At 40.1% G+C, this 20,425-nt stretch overlaps 1 protein-coding gene across 4 annotated transcripts in view; it reads left to right on the plus strand.

Annotated features, from left to right (window-relative positions):
• The window catches only part of map2k4a (mitogen-activated protein kinase kinase 4a), a 159,343-nt gene that overhangs the window by 65,001 nt on the left and 73,917 nt on the right, over positions 1 to 20,425 (plus strand). For all 4 annotated transcript variants that reach the window (XM_041216864.1, XM_041216865.1, XM_041216866.1 and 1 more), the window contains one exon: positions 8,013 to 8,118. In XM_041216864.1, coding sequence (XP_041072798.1) covers positions 8,013 to 8,118 — 106 coding nt within the window. The remainder of the gene's footprint in view (positions 1 to 8,012; positions 8,119 to 20,425) is intronic.

Below are 20,425 nucleotides of genomic sequence, written 5' to 3' on the forward strand. Positions count from 1 at the left end.
CTTTTAACTTCTTTAGTTCACCGCGGATAGTTCACCTTCTCGTAGAGTCTTTATCAATAGAAAATCTTTTCCAAGTCATGAAATACTGTATCTCCTTGATGTCTGCCGCTGCTTATCTACCGTCTTGGCTTTTAACCTATTTTCCTAGTCCACTTTAGTTGTCTTTATTTTAAGTTTAAGGCACTAGTTACAGACTCAGCAATTTGACCACTGAATAATGCTGACTAAACTTGGGATTTGAATCATTGTGGTTAAAATAAGTCAGCTCAGTTTGCAATTTTTTTGTGCGGACTTGGATACGTACTTCAATGAGTCTGCTGTCTCCACAGGTTAATGATTACAGAACAGTCAAAAAACAGGGTGTTTGTGTCACTTCCAATTTTGTTTATGCTCATAACACAATATGGCTGTACTGGGTTGAAAGACCCAAGGGAAAGACCTAAAAAAAAATGGTTGAGTCCATCTTCAGAACATTTCAAGGGCAGTACCATCATTTGAGCCCAAGTAACTGGAGTTCATGGATTGTGTTGGCAACTTGAAGTGTCATTAACCTTGAGGTATGTTCATAGTTGTTATGGTGCTATAACTATTCAGGAATCTATGACTCAGTCCTTAATGTAATTAGTTTGACACAGAATCACATCTTTAGCTACAAACTTGTTGCCACCCATTGGGGAAACTATGTTCTGGATTAGTTATCTTAAATAGATACAATTCTTTATGTTGCTTTCAATCCCAATGTCAGGTTTAGCATTGCACCAAAGTATCTTGCATTGGTCCATGCCATTTTTCTTGGGGCACCAAGGTAGCAGTAGCTGGTGAAACATGTATGTGGAAATCATGACACTATTACAGTGCATTCTGTTGCTGGTGAGCCTTGTGTTAATCTTGTTGCCTCAGCTCAGTGGCAACTAATACAAGTACAGCTCAATTTTGATTTTACAGTGATGTACCAGTGCACGTATTCAAAAGATGGCATTCCTTGTGCTTATTGTTCTTGCTATCGGGAGATGAATTGTTCTGTAGCTGAAATTCATAGATTGAGTTGGCAAGTTGAAATGGAGATTGTCATTAGCCATCAGTAGTGTTCATATTGTTCTGGTGGTGGTCTTGTAGAGGAATCTATAAGCCACTTCTTGTTAACCCATTCCTTAATGTCATTAGTTTGGTGGAGTGTCAGTTATCCTTAGTTACAGACTTGTTGCTAACCATTAGGGAGGTCATGTTCTGGATCAGTAATATTCATTAGGTACAATTCTTTTTTCAATACCAATGTTATGTTTGTCTGAGATACATCTCTTACACTGCTCCAGCTGATGCCAGGAAAGATTTCCGTGGTGAGAAATGCATTGAGATTGAATTTTGAGGGTTCTATGTGGTTCTTGAATTGTCCAGCATAAATTCGTGATTCATGTAACATTGATTATGCTACTTTAGCTGTCAACAAAAACATAGTTTAAAAATGTAGCCACTATTTAACTTCTAGGTCAGCAAAATAAAAAAAAATGCACTATTTTCTTTCAATGATTCTGCCCAAGAAAGGATTATGTAATTGGCATAGTAGCCTTCATCTGCAATGCTAAGCATCTGGGCACTAGCTGGGTTTAGCTTAATATAATGTAACTCCATTTGAGAATTCTTGTAGTACAGTCTTAACTGTATTCAATTGCACATTTAAATGTTTAGCTTAACGTAGCAAAAGTCAGTTCATTGTTAGTCTTTGCAGCTAGTCATTTTCAATTTAAAGAATGATCAATATATCTGGGGCCTCCTCTTTAAATCTGTTGGTAATATAAAGACATACGATGTGTAATGTGTATGTATGATGAATGCATTAATATAGCTATATCAGAACAGTTTGAATTTCTTTGTAAGGTTTCTGTTTTATCTTCATGGCACATCTTTGAAAACGTTTTACTGCAAAGTTACTGTTGCATCTCTCCGATGCTTGGATTTGATCCAAGCATTTTTTAATTTGTCTTGTGTGTAATTTCAACAATTATTTCTTCAAATATCTTCCTCCTTAGAGCTCATTTTGATTCTTAACTGAAATTCTCCAATTACTTGGACAAAAGCTTAAATTCTTTTTCTTTCTTGAGTTAAAGAATTCCATATGGTAATCTTTATTAAAGATACCAATTCAATAACTACACTTGACTCAAGTCACTTTTCGTGTCCCAGACAGGTTTTTTTTTTGCACCTTAGTGCGAGTTCTCACCACTCTTTTTTTAGGTAAAGAATTTTCTTCTGAATTTCCTGTTGGAAATCTTGGTGAAAGTTTATATTGATAGCCTCGAGTTATCCACCACCACCGTCCCTTCAAGGAGAGGCATTCTCTCCGTATTCACTGCAGTAAAAATATCATAATTTTAAAAACCTCTGTTAAATCACCCCTTAGGCTTTTTTCAGGGGATAAGAGGCCCAGTTCGTCAATCATTTCCTAATATGGATATCCCATGTTAGGATGTTCAAAAATCCTTTGAAAATTAGGGTTTTCAAGAATCCTTTGAAAACAAGCTGAATAGAGTATGCAACATTTTGTATTAATTGACAACATTTAACTATATTGTACCTGGACTAATGCAATATGTCACAGATAGTTCAACTGCAAGTTCTATTCCAGTAAATCTCAATACACGGTTCTGAATCGTGGGACATAACAAGTAGCTACGAGCTTCCCCCACAGATTATTAACTGGAAAGTACAGCTATTTGTACTGTTAATCGTTATCTAATATAGGGCCCAGGAGGACATTGATCCCTGTCTCAGTTTTATATTTATCAAAATACCACTCGAAACCTCAATTAATAAGCCTTTTCATTCAATATTTGCAGTACAGCAATAATATTAATTCACCTATTATCACAATTTCTTTGTCTTTCCGGCGGTACTAAAATCTTTCCCAGTGCAGAGGGACTGTGTTGGAATTTTGATATCTGCCTAGGGTCTTTGTGTAAATTCACCAATATTGAGCAATGATGATAAAGCTGCATACTATCAATAATGAAGATACCATACATATAATATTTCTATTTATGGATCTTCAGGGTGAAGACAGGGATTTTATGGACGTTTTATTGAGGCATCTCTTATGTTCTGAAGTTTAAAGCATTGATTTATGCCTTATCTGGAATTACAAAAGGAGGGTTGTCTTATGGCTGTTTCATGAGACAGGAGGTACCAAGAAGATTATGCATTCAGGCTTTATTCCCTGCTGTACTGGTCTCTGTTGCTATCAGTCCTGGCTACCCCACACTGACAGCAGCATTGTGGAGCTGGCTGGAGAATTGCAGTGGAGCCATTGCATTCTAGGAAACTACTAGTGACTGAGACAAAGTATAAAGTATTTTATCTAAAAATATATTAATTGTAAAAGCACATTACATGACAGTTTAAAGTTGACATAAGATGCAAACCAAATCAGATTCTTCCATCACTGTGTTGTTCAGTACGTTTGCAATTACTGTTAATATTTACAATATTCATTAAATGTATAGGCTGAGGGATTTTACCCAATTTCAGCCCCTTGGTGTGCTACAGCTGAAAGGTCTTAGACGGTGGCCTCTTCCCACTTCACTTTTGCAATGGCTTCCCCAAGCTTTCATTGCATTCTCCACCACGCAACCCCACATAAAAACAAAAATATGAATTAGGAGTAGCCTCAAGCCTGCTATGCCATTTGATAGGATCAGTCTTGGACCATGCAGTGTATCAGTTTGCAACAAATTCATGGACAACTCTTTGCACCAGCAAGTTTTGGGCAGGTTAAAGAGTGCCTTTCACAGAGTTGATGGTCCTCCAGTTGCAACTGATGTTTTTCTCTGTGTGCTTCTGGGAACAGCCTGTAGAGCTCCCATCAGGGAGCTGCTCAGGATGAATCTCGATTAAAAACCACAACTCTTTCCAGACCTCCTTTGCAAAGATAGATTCCAGGGAGAGGTGGATAATGGTCTCTTTTGCACCACTGTCCCCTTGAGGGCAATGTGTGGAGGGGGTGAGAAGGATTTGATGGGGAGGGCCTTTCTCACCACCAGCCAAGCTTTACTTTGGCGCTTGTTTGAAAGTTCTGTTGATGAGGGATTCTACCAAATGACTTTTACAGTCTGCCCAGGGAACCATCCAACAGGATCCATCATCACCTTTTCCTGCAGGGCCTTAAGGATGTTACATGCGGACCACTGCTAGAGGGCCTTGTGGTCAAAGGTGTTTTTCTACTTAAAGCTTTCCACGAGCAATAGGTGGGGTGGCACTGTCCAACTGAATGGAGTGCTCTGTGGCAACATATTCAACCCTTCCTGACTCCAGATTTGACTGGAAAGTTTTCCAATTCCCACTCATTGATTGAAACTGCGCTTCTGATGTCCAGTTGCAGATTTCATGTCCAAATACCATTTTGGAGAGCACATCCATCATGTAGGCGTGTGATGTTGTGTCAAAGGCCCACTCCCAGTCCAGGGTGATGGTGTCCGTTGCCCTGTTCCCCACACAGCCTTGCGCTGCTCAAGGATACGATCACCTATCAGAGATCTTCCTGCCAGGTGCAGCGCAAGTTGGGTCAGGGTGGATCACAAACTTGAGAGCAGACTTGACTCAATTGCCAATGACCTAAGGCAGAATTTTGTAGTCCATGTTGAGCAGTGAAATGGTTTGACAATTTCTGATTTTCCCCTTCCATTTGTAGAAAAGGGTGATGATGCCTTTCCTCATGAATTTTGACATGCTGCCAGCAAGAAGCATACTCTTGTACACTTGCAGCAGTTCTGGGCTGGTCCAGTCTCAAAATGCAACTTCACTGGTAAGCTGTCGCTTCCAGGAGTTTTATTTGTCTCAAAGGACCTGAAGGCCTTTGTCAGCTCGTCCAGAGTTGGAGTTTTGTCCAGACTCCCTCTCTCCCATGTACTGTCATCTAAGACTTCGATGATGGAGGACAAAAATATCTGGGAGGCTGTGCTGCCTGTGGTCTTCGTGTTGTACAGTCCAGCATAAAATGGTTTGTAGTTCCTTAGTATGTCAGGCTGCAGTGAAGTTACAGAGCCATTGTCTTCCTTCAGGCTGCTGATCACATAGCTCTCTCTGTGTACCTTTTGGAAGAAGAAACATGAGCACTATTCTCCTACTCCATCGAGCAGGATCTGGTCCAGAAGTTGATCATGGAGGCCTCCATAGCAAAATGTGAAGCCTGCTGGCTCTTCACTTTTGGAGATCCCCCTTGACCTCCACCCTGAGAGTAGGAGCAGATTCTGCGTGTTTTTTGAATTTGAGAAATTTGGAGATAGTGAAGTTGCCACCAGATTGATGATCCATCACATAAAGTATCCAACCAGAGGTGTCATTTTGTGACTTATTCTGATTCTAGGATGGCACTTGGGCTGGCCTGAAGTAGTAGCTCCGACTTTACAGTGCAGCTGTTTCAGAAGCATGGCCGAACCTAGCAGGGATCGATGACTTGATTTCGCATAGTTCTGAGCAACTGAGGGAATTGGTGGTGTTTTACTGATAATAGAATTGTGTAAATAATAAAAGTAAAATAATAAAATACATAATAAGTCTTGTTACAACTGTACACAGCGTTGATGAGGCTACACCTGGAGTACTGTGTACAGTTTTGGTCCCTGTATTAAAGAAAAGATATACTGGCATTGGAAGCAGTTTACAAGAGATTCACTAGGCTGATTCCTGGGATGAAGGGGTTAACTTATCAAGACCAGTTAAACAGGTTAGGCCTTTATTCATTAGAGTTTAGAAGAATGAGGGGTGATCTTATTGAAACGTAGAAGACCCTGGGAGGGCTTGATGTTTCCGCCAGTGGGGGAATCTCGAACTAGGGGACAGAGTTACAGAATAAGGGGACACTCATTTAAAACTGAGATGCGAAGGAATTTTTTCTCTGAGCGTAGTGAATGTCTGGAATTCTCTACCGCAGAGAGTTGTGGAGGCTAGATCACAAAGTATTTAAAGAGGAGTTAGATTGATTTTTGAAATATCAGGGAGTTGAGGGATATGAGGAGCTGACACGAAAGACGAGTTGAGGCCTGGGGCACATCAGCCATGACCTTATTGAATTTGCAGGGCAGGCTTGAGGGCCTGAATGGCCTACACTTTTCTTATGTTCTTAAGTGAGTGCTTAAGAACAGCAGGAAGTAAGAGTATTTTGAATAAAATGTACACTGTTGGACTTGCCTTTCCCTTTAATAATGACATATCCCAAATAGCTTAGAATTGGTTAGTGTATAATTCAAGTTCACAAAATTTAGACTTCATTGGACTGAAGAAATACTGTGAAGTAATTTCATTGAAACCTGGTATTTTCAGTGTAATATTGCAGCATCAACTTTTGTTTCTAGTGAGCATTCAAATTTTGTTTCCAGCTTCGCATTCTGCAGTTTTCAGGTTAGTGTAGCCACAGATAAGTTAAAACAGAGTGGGTGTTTAGTTTCAGCTCAGCATTCAGGTAAAATTTAAAGGAAAAAATACTACTGCTGTCATTAATAGATGTCTGCGGTAAACTGGGTGTGTAGCCCCATAATGTAATGGCAGCGGTCATATTATAATTATGGGTGTGGTAGCATTGTGGTTGAGTTACTGGACTAGTAATTTAGAAGCCTAGATGAGCAATCTAGCAATGGGAGTTCAAATCCCACCATGGCAAATGGTGAATTTAGATTGTTAATTTGTTTCTAGAATACAAAGCTACTGATATCCATGTAAAAATCCACCTGGTTCTCTAGCGCCCTTGAGGGAAGGATTTCAGCCATTGTGGCCTATATGTGACTTCATACCTGCAGTAATGTGATTGACTCTGAACTTTTTAAATTCATTCATGGGATATGAGCATCACTAGCTAGACCAGCATTTATTACCCATCCATAATGGTTTTTGCAAAACTGCACTCTGAAATGGCCTAGCCAGCCACTCAGTTGTATTAAAACCACTGCAGGAAAGACTAGTATGGACTGCAGCAGTTCAGGAAGGCAGCCCACCACCAACTTCCCAAGGGCAATGAGGGACGGGTGACGTCTATACAGTTTGAATGAATTTTTAAAAAATCCAGTTTTGTCAGTACACTGTCACTCAAATTCAGATATAAATCTGTGCTGTGCTGCTAGTTCAGTGACAAACCCAGTATTTCTTGACTGATAGATTTGAAATGATGAAATACAATGTCAATGTAATGCATGATTTTCCCCAATAGCAAACTAAGCATGTTCCTTAAAGTGTCTGTTTTCTTCTTGTGGGATTTAGCGAATATGTATAAACATGTAAGGAAAATGTAACTCATTTCTACAATCGGAAAATCTTTGTTAGTTCATTTGAAGCCAGCCTCATTTTCTCATACCAAATGAAATCTTGATATGGCCAGCATTTTGTCCTCAGCAACAAATAGCCATGGTTTTTGCTCTGAGGAATTGAGCCATCCATATCAGGTCTAGATTCATTTCCTAATCTGTGCAGTTAACTAAGCTCAGCTGGGGTAATGAAATTAACACGATAATCAGCCTGCATGCCCTTGGTCAGGGAGGAGAAAATTCAGCTGGGCTGCCCATCCCTGATCACTATCTGGCGAACTCTATTGGGTGGGAGATTTGGTGTTGATGACAAGACAATTGTGTTCAGTGCTTCCTGGAAGCTCTCATCTGCTTTGAAAATCTGTTTGCTAAGTTATAATTGTCTTACTGTATAAAGTACAGTGTGATATTGTTTTGCAATCTTGCACAAAATCTGTCATGAGACATTGTTGCTGAAGTCTGTCACAGAAAAGGCAGCAGTAGAGTGAAATTCTGTCCCTAAAAAAAGGGAAGTTTAATTCCATTTACAAAAAAGCAGACCTCATTTTCCTCCAATTGGTGTACTACATCACATTATAAACAAAATACTTGAATTGATTACAGAATTGTGGAATTGAATAGATCTATTTGTTGAGCAAAGGTACAGTATCGAGGACCTAATTCTAGTGGATGGTACGATTTAACATATTTTTTCTGTTTCCTTGTTTCTCATTGTTTTTTAAACAGTTAAACGTAAAGCATTGAAGTTGAATTTTGCCAACCCAGCCATCAAGACAACAGCAAGACTTCCACTAAATCCAACAGGAGGAGTTCACTTTCAGAACCCACACATGTGAGTGGAGATTTCTAGTTTTACAATTTAAAGCATGCATTAAGATCGGTAATGTATGCACCTAACAAATACTGGAGCATTGTTGTCAAACCCTTTTTATAACCAGCAGAGAAAGTGGGTCTGTCTATGGTCTCCATTAGTATTTTTCTCTGCTCAATCTGTAGAGGTGATTCGTAGTACAACCTGAGAATCCTTGCTTCTATTGATTAGATGCCTTACTTTTCACTCAGTGCTGTGCTTGATGACCGGATGAAGATCAGCAATTAGTATTGTGGGGCTGCCATGACTGGGATTTAAGTGTTTTAGATTATTTTCTGTTGCCAGAGCACTGCTGAATAATATTCTGTAGTAGTAAATCAGTTTTCAATGTAATTGAAACTGAGAATCATGGCACAAATTATCATTTATAATTTAGAATACTCTGTAAAAAATATTGAATATTTTCAACTTCTTGTTTTGTTATATAGATGTTATATGGCCGAAGTCGATTGTTACAGATTTCTATCCGCATGTATTCTATTTTATAACACAGTAAATACTTGGATGAAAAAGTTTTAAAGAAGCATCAACAGTTTTCTTTTGGAGCATGGAGCAACAGCTGATTTTTCGACTGGTGTTCTATCAGACATCAAGTCCCATTAGTGGGAGACTAACTCACTTTATAACGATACTTTTCAGATTCTCCAAATACTAGATCATGCCATCTTGTCCCATGATAAATGCCCTCAAATCGATGAGTCATGAGCTATTTCATTATTTTTCAATTAATATCTTTGTTTTGGAAGCTTACTTTCTAGACATGGAGGTACTAAGTAAGTAATACCTTGCGTAGGTACCCATTTTTAAGAATTGAACAAAATTTCTATTGAACAGTGTATTTTTTAGCTCTAAATAGTTAAGTGCTTCACTTCCAATCAGGTCAGAATTGAAGCCCTGGTTAGTTCCATTAATTCCATGGATTTTGAGTAGCATTGAGAGTTAAGTTCTGAGGAGACAGGCAGCCCTTTCTAATAGAAGTGCAGTTCCTTCCATCATCTTAAAATCGTGTTGAGAGCATACATGGGCAGCCATGGACCCTAACCTTCTCAGGTGGTGACAGAAAGTGATAGGCAGCTCAATAAAAGAAAATTGAGAGTAAAGAAAGGGAATTGGTTTTGCATGTGTGTAGATTTGTCATGAAGCTACTGAACTTGATCATTGTATAAAATGTTCCAAAAGAAGCATATTCTAAATCAGGCCTTATTGGAAAACTGACTACTCAATAATGGCATGTATTTTCTGAGTCGTCTTAATTAACTTAATTAGCTTAATTAACACCAAAACTTTGTACGTAAAATTAACTTTTCAATGTATTGGCTTATGTCGTATTAATTGACATGCTAGTATAATAAATCTCTTGTAACAATTGTTTATTTCACAGAACTTGTAACTGTTGCACATCTTAATGTTATTTTGATTTATGGAAGTGTGCACAACCTTGCATGAAACCTGGTTATATTGAAGTAAAATTTATTCCAGGATTCAGCTGGTGAAGTTGTGGGCAGATGTTCGGTTTAATACATTGATAACCCAATTTTCATAACATGTATGTATCTTCAAACATTTTCTGAGGCCCTGAGAGAAGTCTAACTATATTGAAGAATAATTTAGACCTGGACTTGCATATGCAGGGCATAATTTCAAAGCCTGCAGATGGCATGAAAGTCAGAATACTAGTAAACAGTAGAGAGTGTAGCCGCAGACTTCAGGGGTACATGGTCAGATACATCTCAGATAAAATTTAATTCAGAGAAGTGAGGTTAGTATATTTTGGAAGCGACAATGGAGGGGAGGCAGTATTAACTAAATGGTACAAATTTACAGGGGAGACAGGAACAGAGAGTTCGAGGGGTATTTGTAGGCAAATCTTTGAATGTAGTGGGACAAATTAAGAAGGCTGTTGACAAAATAAAGGACCCTTGGCTTTATGAATAGAGGTATACAGTACAAAAGCAAGGAAGTTCTGATTAAGCTTCTTAAATCACTGGTTAAGCCTCAGCTGGAGTATTGCATCCAGCTTTGGGCACTATACTTTAGGGAGAATGTCAAGGCCATGAAAAAGGGGCAGAGGGGGTCTTCAATTACATGTAGACAAATTTGAATCTGGAAATTTTCTTAATTTGAAAGCTCAAAGAGCGCTCTTTTAGGAATTTGTGTTGATGGATCATTCGGTTTCCTTGAGTCTCTCCATAACACATTTAACTTAAGCGAGATGAGGCTTGATGGTGACCTGATATCTGGCATGCACGTATCTTAGCTTGCTGAAGGGAAGTTGAGTGTTTCTCTTTTCTCAATGTACAGTTTACATATTTATTTTAAAAATGCGAGCGAGAATTATCCATCTTGAAGTTTGAAAAAATGTTTGTGTACGTGTGGTTATATTGGTCTAGTATCTCGTAATGTAATGTGGTCCAGTCCATTGAGAATCCCAAATCAAAATTTACATTTCTGTTCAGCATTGTTTTAAGTTAGCTTTTGACAATAATTTCCATTGGGTTCAAAAACTAAATGTTACAGCACTAACAATTACCACTTTGTTTTTCGTTAGTCTGTTAGATTTTACACTGATATTTTCTGCAGGGCTAGGCCTACCCAAAAACAAGGCCTGGACCTTGGATATTTGGAACTTCCAGCTCCTGTGGACAAAGACTTCATATCATTTGGAAATCAAATGGACAAGGTTTGTTTGGGATAAAAACAAAGTGCTGGAAATGTTTGGGATTACATAGAAAACATGACATTCTGGAACCAGTTATTATACTTGATGATTCATTTCAATTACATTTGTATTTTTGCCCTGGCCGGCAATACAGCCTTAATTATGTATAACCACCTGACTTGGGGAGAGTGGGGGGCACAGCATTTGGCCTGTGGTGTGTCTCAGCTATGTTGGAAGAGAAATACATACAGTTTTCAATTAATTGCTACTGGATATCAATTGAGCACTTGATTTATAAAATACAAATGAATGTTTGTGTGATAAGAGTATTGTGCACATCTCCCTTCTGACTAATGCAAATGCACATGGCTGCTTGCCTGTATTTGTTTGGTTCTGCAATTTCAGATTCTATAATACAGATCTTTTGAATATTTGTCAGTACTGTGTGCCGCCTGTATGATGCTTAATTTCTCCAAATACTTTATTGTAATAGACATAATAGAATTGTCAAACTTGGTTACAATTTTGTTGGATTTCTGTTCCAATTTCCTGTCTTAACTGAATATAACAGAGGTAATAATTATCTAAACTCCCATGTGTGAATTAGATTATGCTGTCATGCACTGGGTTGAGGGAGTGAGGTGGGGTGAAATGAGATCAGATAAGTGAGGAAAGTGCCTTGTGACATTAATCTCTTATGCTGCAATTTAAATTGAGTTTCACTTGGTTCAAGAAGTGACAGTGTGGAACTTGATTCCACTGTTTTTTTCTTATAGAATAATTGAATTTTGTAGAATAGCTAGAGGCCATTCAGTCCATTGTATTTGTGTTGGCTTGAGGGAGCTGTTGATATTTATTCACTTCTCTTAAAGTTACAAATTCTGCTTATACCACTTCTTGCTTTAACATTGTGTATAAAAAAAACTTCACTCATTTTGCGCTGATCTTGAACTTTGTTACCGATTTATGAGTGGAAATAGTGTTTCCACTTTACCTTCCGAGTCCCTCAATTTTGAAGATTTTTTTAATCTAGTCTCCTCTTATCCTTTCATTGATCTAATGAAAGGAACTCCTATTCTCTCATGTGCCCACATAACAAACACACTTGTCCCTGCTCTCATTTTAGTAAATCTGCACACTACATAGCCAAAACGGGACATGTTCTAACTGCAGCCTGACCAGTGATTAGTAAAGGTTTATTGTTATCTCTGTTTGGGATTCCTTGTATTTTTTAAAAGATTATCAGCATGTCCAGCCACTTTTAAAGAGGCAAGAATGTAGTGATATTGTCGCTGGACTAGTAATCCAGTGGTCCAGGGTAATGCTTCTGGGGACCCGGGTTCGAATCCCGTCGTGGCAGATGGTGGAATTTGAATTCAATAAAATCTGGAATGAAAAGTCTAATGATGACCATGAAACCATTGTCAATTGTTATAAAAACCCATCTAGTTCACTAATGTCCTTTAGGGAAGGAAATCTGCCTTCCCTTACATGGTTTGGCCTGCATGTGACTGCAGGTCACAACAATGTGGTTGAGTCTTAAATGCTCTCCGAAATGACTTAGCAAGCCACTCAGTTGTATCAAACCACTACAAAGTCACAAAAAAGGAATTAAACCAGACAAACTACCCGACATTGACCGAGGCACGGAATCATATCTTACAGATAATGTCCCAGACACCACCATCACCATCCCTTGGTATGTCTTGTCCCACCGGCAGAGGTGGCGGCATAGTGGTAATACAGTCAGGAGGGAGCTGCCCTGGGAGTCTTCAACATCGACTCCGGACCCCATGAAGTCTCATGACATCAGGTCAAACATGGACAAGGAAACCTCCTGCTGATTACCACATACCGCCCTCCTTTAGCTGATGAACACTACTTGAAGGAAGCACTCCAGGTGGCAAGGGTGCAAAATGTACTCTGGGTGGGGGGCTTCAATGTCCATCGCCAAGAGCGGCTCAATAACACCATTACTGACCGAGCTGGCCGAGTCCTAAAGGACATTGCTGCTAGACTGGGTCTGCGGAAGGTGGTGAGGGAACCAAAAAGAGGGAAAAACATACTTGACCTCATCCTCGCCAACCTGCCTGCCACAGATGCATCTGTCTATGGCAGTATCAGGAGGAGTGACCACCACACAGTTGTTGTGGAAATGAAATCCCACCTTCACGTTGAGGATACCCTCCGTTGTGTTGTGTAGCACTACCACTGTACTAAATGGGATAGATTTCCAACAGATCAAGCAACGCAAGACTGGGCGTCCATGAGGCACTGTGGGCCATCCGCAACAGCAGAGTTGTACTCTAACACAATCTGTAAGCTCATGGCCCGGCATATCCCCCACTCTACCATTACCATCAAGCCAGGGGATCAACCCTGGTTTAATGAAGGATGCAGGAGGGCATGCTAGGAGCAGCACAAGCCGTACCTAAAAATGAGGTGTCAACCTGGTGAAGCTATAACACAGGAATACTTGTGTGCCAAACAGCATAAGCAGCAAGTTATAGACAGAGCTAAACGATTCCACAACCAACAGATCAGATCCAATCTCTGCAGTCCTGCCACGTTCAGTCGTGAATGGTGGTGGACAATTAAGCAACTCACTGGAGGAGGAGGCTCCACAAATATCCCCTTCCTCAATGATGGAGGAGCCCTGCACATAGTGCAAAAGATAAGGCTGAAGCACTTGCTACAATCTTTAGCCAGAAGTACTGAGTGGATGTCCATCTCAGCCTCCTCTGGAGGTCCCCAGCATCACAGATGCCAGTCTTCAGACAATTCAAGTCACTCTGCATGATATCAAGAAACGGCTGAAGGCACTGGATACTGCAAAGACTATTGGCCCTGACAATATTCCGACAATAGCACTGAAGATTTGTGCTCCTGAACTAGCCAAGCTGTTCCAGTACAGCTACAACACTGGCATTTACCTGGTTGTGTGGAAAATTGCCCAGGTATGCCCTGTCCACTAAAAGCATGACAAATCCAACCTGGTTAATTATCACCTCATCAGTCTAATCTCATCAATAAAGTAATGGACGGGGCCATCATCAGTGCTATCCGGTGGCACTTGCTTAGCAATAACCTGTTCATTGATGCCCAGTTTAGGTTCTGCCAGGGCCACTCAGCTCCTGACCTCATTACAGCCATGGTTCAAACATGGACAAAAGAGCTGAATTCCCAAGGTGAGGTGAGATTGATTGACTTTGTCATCAAGGCAGTATTGGACCTAGTGTGGCATCAAGGAGCCCTAGCAAAACTGGAGTCAATGAGAATCAGGGGAAACCTCTCCACTGTTTGGAGTCATACCCAGCACAAAGGAAGATGGTTGTGGTTCTTGCAGATCAGTCATATCAGCTCCAGGACACCACTGCAGGCGTTCCTCAGGGTAATGCCATTTCCCCGACCATCTTCAGCTGTTTCATCAATGATCCTTCCTTCCGTCATAAGGTCAGAAGTGGGGATGTTCGTTGGTGATTGCATAATGTGTTTAACACCATTCGTGACTCCTCAGATACTGAAGCAGCCCATGTCCAAATGCAGCAAGACCTGGACAATATCCAGGCTTGGACTGATGAGTGGCAAGTAATATTCGTGCCACACAAATGCCAGACAATGACCATCTCCAACAAGAGAAATGCAGCCATTTCCCCTTGAAGTTCAATGGCATTACCAACACTGAATCCCCTATTATCAACATCCTGGAGGTTACCATTGACCAGAAACTGAACTGGACTAGCCATATGAATACTGTGGTAACAAGACCAGGTCAAAGGCTGGGAATCCTGTGACGAGTAACTTGCCTCCTGACTCCCCAAAGCCTTTCCACCTTCTACAAGGTGCAAGTCAGGAGTGTGATGGAATACTCCCCACTTGCCTGGATGAGTGCAGCTCCCATAACACTGTCCAGGGCAAAGCAATCCTGCTTGATTGGCATCACATCCACAAACATTCACTCCCTCCAACACCGACTCACAGTAGCAGCAGTATGTACTATCTGCAAGATACACTGCAGAAATTCACCAAGGTTCCTTCGACAGCACCTTCCAAACCCACGACCACTCGAAGGATATGGGCAGCAGATAGATGGGAACGCCACCACCTGCAAGTTCCCCTCCAAGCCTCTCATTATTCTGACTTGGAAATATATCACCGTTTCCTCACTGTCACTGGGTCAAAATCCAGGAACCCCCTTCCACGTTGGCATTATAATGTAGCTATGTGGATAATCTTGCTTTCATCAAGTTAAGCAGCATCTATGAAGAGAAACATAGGGTTAACATTTCTGGTTGAACTCATTCTGATGAAACTGTACCAAAACAGCCCTAACTAAAGTACCAAATTGCATAATATATGATTGTGCCTCAGGTAACTTACCCCTCCTAGTCTGTCTTGACCTGCCTGCAGCCTTTGACATGGTTGACTTTATCATCCTCCAATGTCTCTGCACCGGGAGAGTTGCCTGCAGTAGTTGCCTGGTTCCATTCTTATCAATCTAATTGTAGTTAGATTATTACTTGGGATGGCTTCACTTCCCCATTCCTGCGCAGTTACCCACTGCAAACTTGTGCTCATCCAAAAATCTGCTGCCTGTATCTTAACTCAGACCAAGTCCTGTTCATTCAACACCTTTGTGCTTACTGAACCGAATTGGCTCCCAGATAAGCAATGTCCCCGTTTTCAAATTCTCATCTTTATGTTTAGCCCCTTCCAGCACCTGGTCTCTCAACCTTGTAATTTCCTCCAGCCCCACAACCTTCCAAAAGATATGCGTTCATCTAATCCTGGTCTCTTGGGCACCCCTGAATTTACTTGTCACCATCAATTAGAATGTGAGAATAAACCAAGAAATATAAAAACAAGGTACTTAGAGCTTCTGCAAGTATATAAAAAGGAAAAGTAGCTAAAGTAAACATTGATTCCTTGGAGGATGAGACTGGGGAATTAATAATGGGAAACAGGGAAATGACAGAGACTTTGAACAAGTATTCTGTATCTGTCTTCATGGTAGAAGATGCAAAAAGCATCTCAAAAATAGTTGAAAATCAAGAGGCTGAAGAGAGGGAGGAACTTAAAACAATCACTGTCATTAAAGAAAAAGTTCTAGGCAAACTAATGGGACTAAAGGCTGACAAGTCTGGACCTGATGGCCTACATCCTAGAATCTTAAAAGAATTGGCTGCAAATATATACTGGATGTATTGGTTGTAATCTTCCAAAATTCCTTCGATTCTGGGAAATTGTTAGTGGATTGGAAAATCACAAATGTAGCACCTCTGTTCAAGAAAGGACGGAAACAGAAAAGAGCCAGTTAGCCAAACATCTGTCATTGGGAAAATGCTGGAACCCATTATTAAAGAAGTAATGACAGGACATTTGGAAAATCATAATACAATTACAGAGTCGACATGTTTTTGTGAAAAGGAAGTCATGTTTGACAAATGTATTAGAGCACTTTAAGGATGTAACCAGCAGGGTGGGTAAAAGAGAGCAAGTAGGTGTAGTGTATTTGGATTTCCAAAAGGTATTCAAAGAGGTGCCTCACTAAAGGTGCCACATAAGATAAGAGCTCATGGTGTTGGGGGTAATATATTAGTATGGATAGAGGATTGGCCAACTAACAGGAAACCGAGTAAGGATAAATGGGTCATTTTCAGGTTGACAAACTGTTAACTAGTGGGGTGCCACAGAGATCAGTGTTGGGGCCTTAACTGTTTACAACCTATATTAATGATCTGGATGAACGGATTGAGTGGATTGTAGCCAAATTTGCTGACGATACAGAAATAGGTAGGAAAGTGACTGCAAAGGGATAGAGGGAGGTTAAGTAAGTGGGCAAAAGTTTGGCAGATGGAGTTTATTGTGGGAACAATGTGAAGTTGTCCACTTTGGCAGGAATTGAGAGACACTGCAGAATGCTGTATTACAGAGGGATCTGACTGTCCTTGTAGATGAATCACGCAAGGTTGGCATGCAGATACAGCAAGTAATTCGGAAGACAAATGTAATGTGCCTTTATTGCAAGGGAGATGGAACATAAAAGCACGGAGGTCTTGCTGCAACTGTACAGGGTATTGTTGAGATCAAACCAAGAGTGGTGTGTACTGTTTTCATATTTAAGGAGGAATATACTTTGGAGGCAGTTCAGAAAAGATTCATTAGATTGATTCCTTGGATGAAAGAATTGCCTTAGGAGAAATTAAGGGGGTTGGGCCTATACTCGTTGGAGTTTAGAAGAATGAGACAATCGTATTGAAACAAAATATTCTGAGGGTCTTGACAGTGTAGATATTGAAAGAATGTTTTCCTTCGTGGGAGCATCCAGAACTAGGGGGTGCAGTTTGAAAATAAGAAGTTTCCCATTTAAGACAGAGATCGGAAGGAATTTCTTCGCTCAGGGTTGTTAATCTTAGGAATTCCCTACCCCAGAGAACAGTGGAGGCTGGGTCATTGGTATATATTCATGGTTGAGTAAGAAAGAATCAGAGAATGAGCCATCAACTAAAACACAGAACAAGTGAAGAGGTCACTCAGTAGAGCACATATCCCTCCATGCTGTAAACTCAACATTATTACAATTGTGTAGCTCGTCCTTGAGGCCTTTTTCCCCCCTAGTTGATGCTCTGTAACTACAAAGCTGAAAAATGAAATCTTAAGAGCTTCCATTTCACTGAGGAGGCATCAGGCCAATCCACATCCAACAACCTGCTCTGAACACTCCGCTCACAGAGCTACGACAGATTTCATCACAGCAGCTGAGGCAATCCACAACATTCTAAAACAATCAACAACATTCTAGATGAAACAATCCATAACATTCTTAAAAAAAATTCAATTTGCCCTGTGTCCCATTGTTAACAGATCCTTTTTAAAAATTTCAGAATCCGAATCTGGATCCACATCTTCACCAAAAACTGATCAGTTCATCCTTGGGGTATACCTTATCTGTGTACCAAGTTTTGTTGAAATCCATCGATTAGTTTTTGAGATATTATTTACAAGCAGACTAATAGTCCCCTTCAGTGGCCGATGTAATAACAATAGTGACTATTTTTAAATTACATTGTACATGACATGCTTTGGGATATCCTTGGGAATGTGTTGAGACCCTAAGTTTCCTTAAAATTCATGCCCCTAGCTTTAAGGTGGGCATGTAATTTTATATTTGAAAATGCTTATACTCCAATTTTGAATTCCTTGTTCTTCCCTAACATTCATTATGCTATAACCATTTTTTTGCATTTTACAGGTATTAACTGGCTTGCACTTTTTTCCCAGTTTTTTGATTGGGTGCACCTTGTATGTATAAACAAATAACCTACAGTTTGTGTTCTGTGTCTAATTTTGGTCTCCTTACTTAAGGAAGGATATACTTGCATTAGAAGCAGTTCAGAGAGGGTTCACTAGGCTAATTGCTGGGCTGAAGGGATTGCCTTATGAGGAAGGGTTGAGCTTATACTCATTGGAGTTTAGCTGAATGAGAGGTGATCTTACTGAAACATATAAGATTTTGAGGGGGCTTGACAGGGCAGTAACAGAGAAAATCTTTCCCCTCGTGAGGGAATGTAGAGCTGGGCACATTTCAAAGATAACTCATCTCCCGTTTTAAGACAGATGAGGAATTTCTTTTCTCAGAGGGTCGTTAGTCTGGAATTTTCTTCTACAGATGGCAGTGGTGGGTGGGTCAGTGAATATATCAAGGCTGAGTTATGCAGATTTTTGATTGAGAAGAGAGTTGAGGGTTATGGGGGACAGGCAGGAAAGTGCAGTTAAGGCTGCAATCAGACTAGATGATCTTATTGAATGGTTTAGGAGGCTTGATGAGTCATATGGCCCACCCCTCCTGTTTCCTATGATCTTGGGTTGTTAAAAAGGCAGGGAACTTTTCTTTGAACTCCCTGAATGTGTTTCTATCTATATCATGCACTGAAGTGCACTAGCATTTTTCAGATTAAACTTCAGAAATAGCTTTGTTATAGGAATAATCCCAAACTAAGCTACTGTATGAAAATAAAAAAATGATTACTCTGGTCTCTTTATTGCTTCTGTTGTTTCCCTCTTTTTATCTTTATTTTTTTAAAATTTCGACTACTGATTCCTTTTCTCCCTCTAACTTTACAAAATCCAAAGCTAGCTTGTTTCCTTCTGTTCATGCAACCACACCCACTATTTTGGAAGTGGGAGCAGTTGAATTCTGCCTCCCATTGGCAATTTTTCAGCCAAAGACAAAGAGTTGAAGGTTATCCAAGTCGAATTCTAGATTTGATATTCTTAATTCTTTTTATAAAAGGGCTATCACCACCCCAGTCCGACAGTATGCTTGCTCATTCCACTTAAAGTGGAAACAATCCATAAAACTTAAAATGATCAATCATCCAGCTTTGAGTTTGCTAAATTCTTTGTATTGCAATTAATAGCATCATCAGGATTTAGTTGAAATGTCATGAGAAAAAGTCAGCTGATAACACCAAGGGTGCCTTCATTGAAATCAAGTTGAGAGCCTCCATTCAATAAAACTGTTTGAGCTGAAGAGAAACCTTGTGTCGTATTGCGTGCATGTTAACAAGGGAATGAGCTGGATTGAAAGTATATGGGGTTGTCTGTTACCTTTGCTATCATTTAATGGGCCTAGAATGTTTTAGATACTGATAAGGATTCTGATGTTATACAGTTGATAGTATGTGCATCTGAGGGTTTGCATTAAGCAATATTAAATTCAAGGTTTCAGTTTTGACAGTACCTTAATGCAGTTTTATGACCTGATCAGACTATGAATAATGTAAAAGTCTTATGTTTAGGGAGCATTCCAAAATATGCGCGACATTTTACATTCATTAATACACTGAGAAAAGGGTATAGCACATGTAAAAAAGGCTAATACATTGGCATGGGGTTATAGAGCTATAGAAGAACTCAATGGTAATTGTAATTTGTACATAAATGACAAAGTAGTAAAACTTGGTATACTTTTTGGTTAAAATATTCTCTCATCTTGTAGATTATGTTAATTAAAACTTGGGAGAATTGTAAATCATATGAGGTCTTCCTTCACTGCTTTGGAGGTGCTCCGTTGGCGATGCTCTCAAGCATTCAGGAAAACAATTCTCTAGGAACATTGGGCAATCTTCAGCAAACATCCCCACTTGTGCAATCTTCAGCGAACATCCCCACTTCTAACCTTATGATGGAAGAAAGGTCATTGATGAAGCAGCTGAAGATGGTTGGGTAGATGACACTACCTGAGGAATGCCTGCAGTGATGTCCTGGAGCTGAGATGACTGACCTCCAACAACCACAGCCGTCTTCCTTTATGCTAGGCATGACTCCAACCAGTGGAGTGTTTTTCCCCTGATTCTCATGACTGCAACCCGTTGATTGTTTTTCCCCTGATTCTCATTGACTCCAGTTTTGCTAGGACTCCTTGATGCCATACTGGGTCCAATTCGATCTTGCTGTCAAGGGCAGTCACTCTCACCTCACCTCAGGAATTCAGCTCTTTTGTCCATGTTTGAACCAAGGCTGTAATGAGGTCAGAAGCTGAGTGGCCCTGGTAGAACCCAAATTGGGCGCCAGTGAGCAGATTATTACTCAGCAAGTGCTGCTTGA

The sequence above is a fragment of the Carcharodon carcharias genome, chromosome 22 (genome assembly GCF_017639515.1).
Source record: "Carcharodon carcharias isolate sCarCar2 chromosome 22, sCarCar2.pri, whole genome shotgun sequence".
Classification (NCBI taxonomy): Eukaryota; Metazoa; Chordata; class Chondrichthyes; order Lamniformes; family Lamnidae; genus Carcharodon; species Carcharodon carcharias.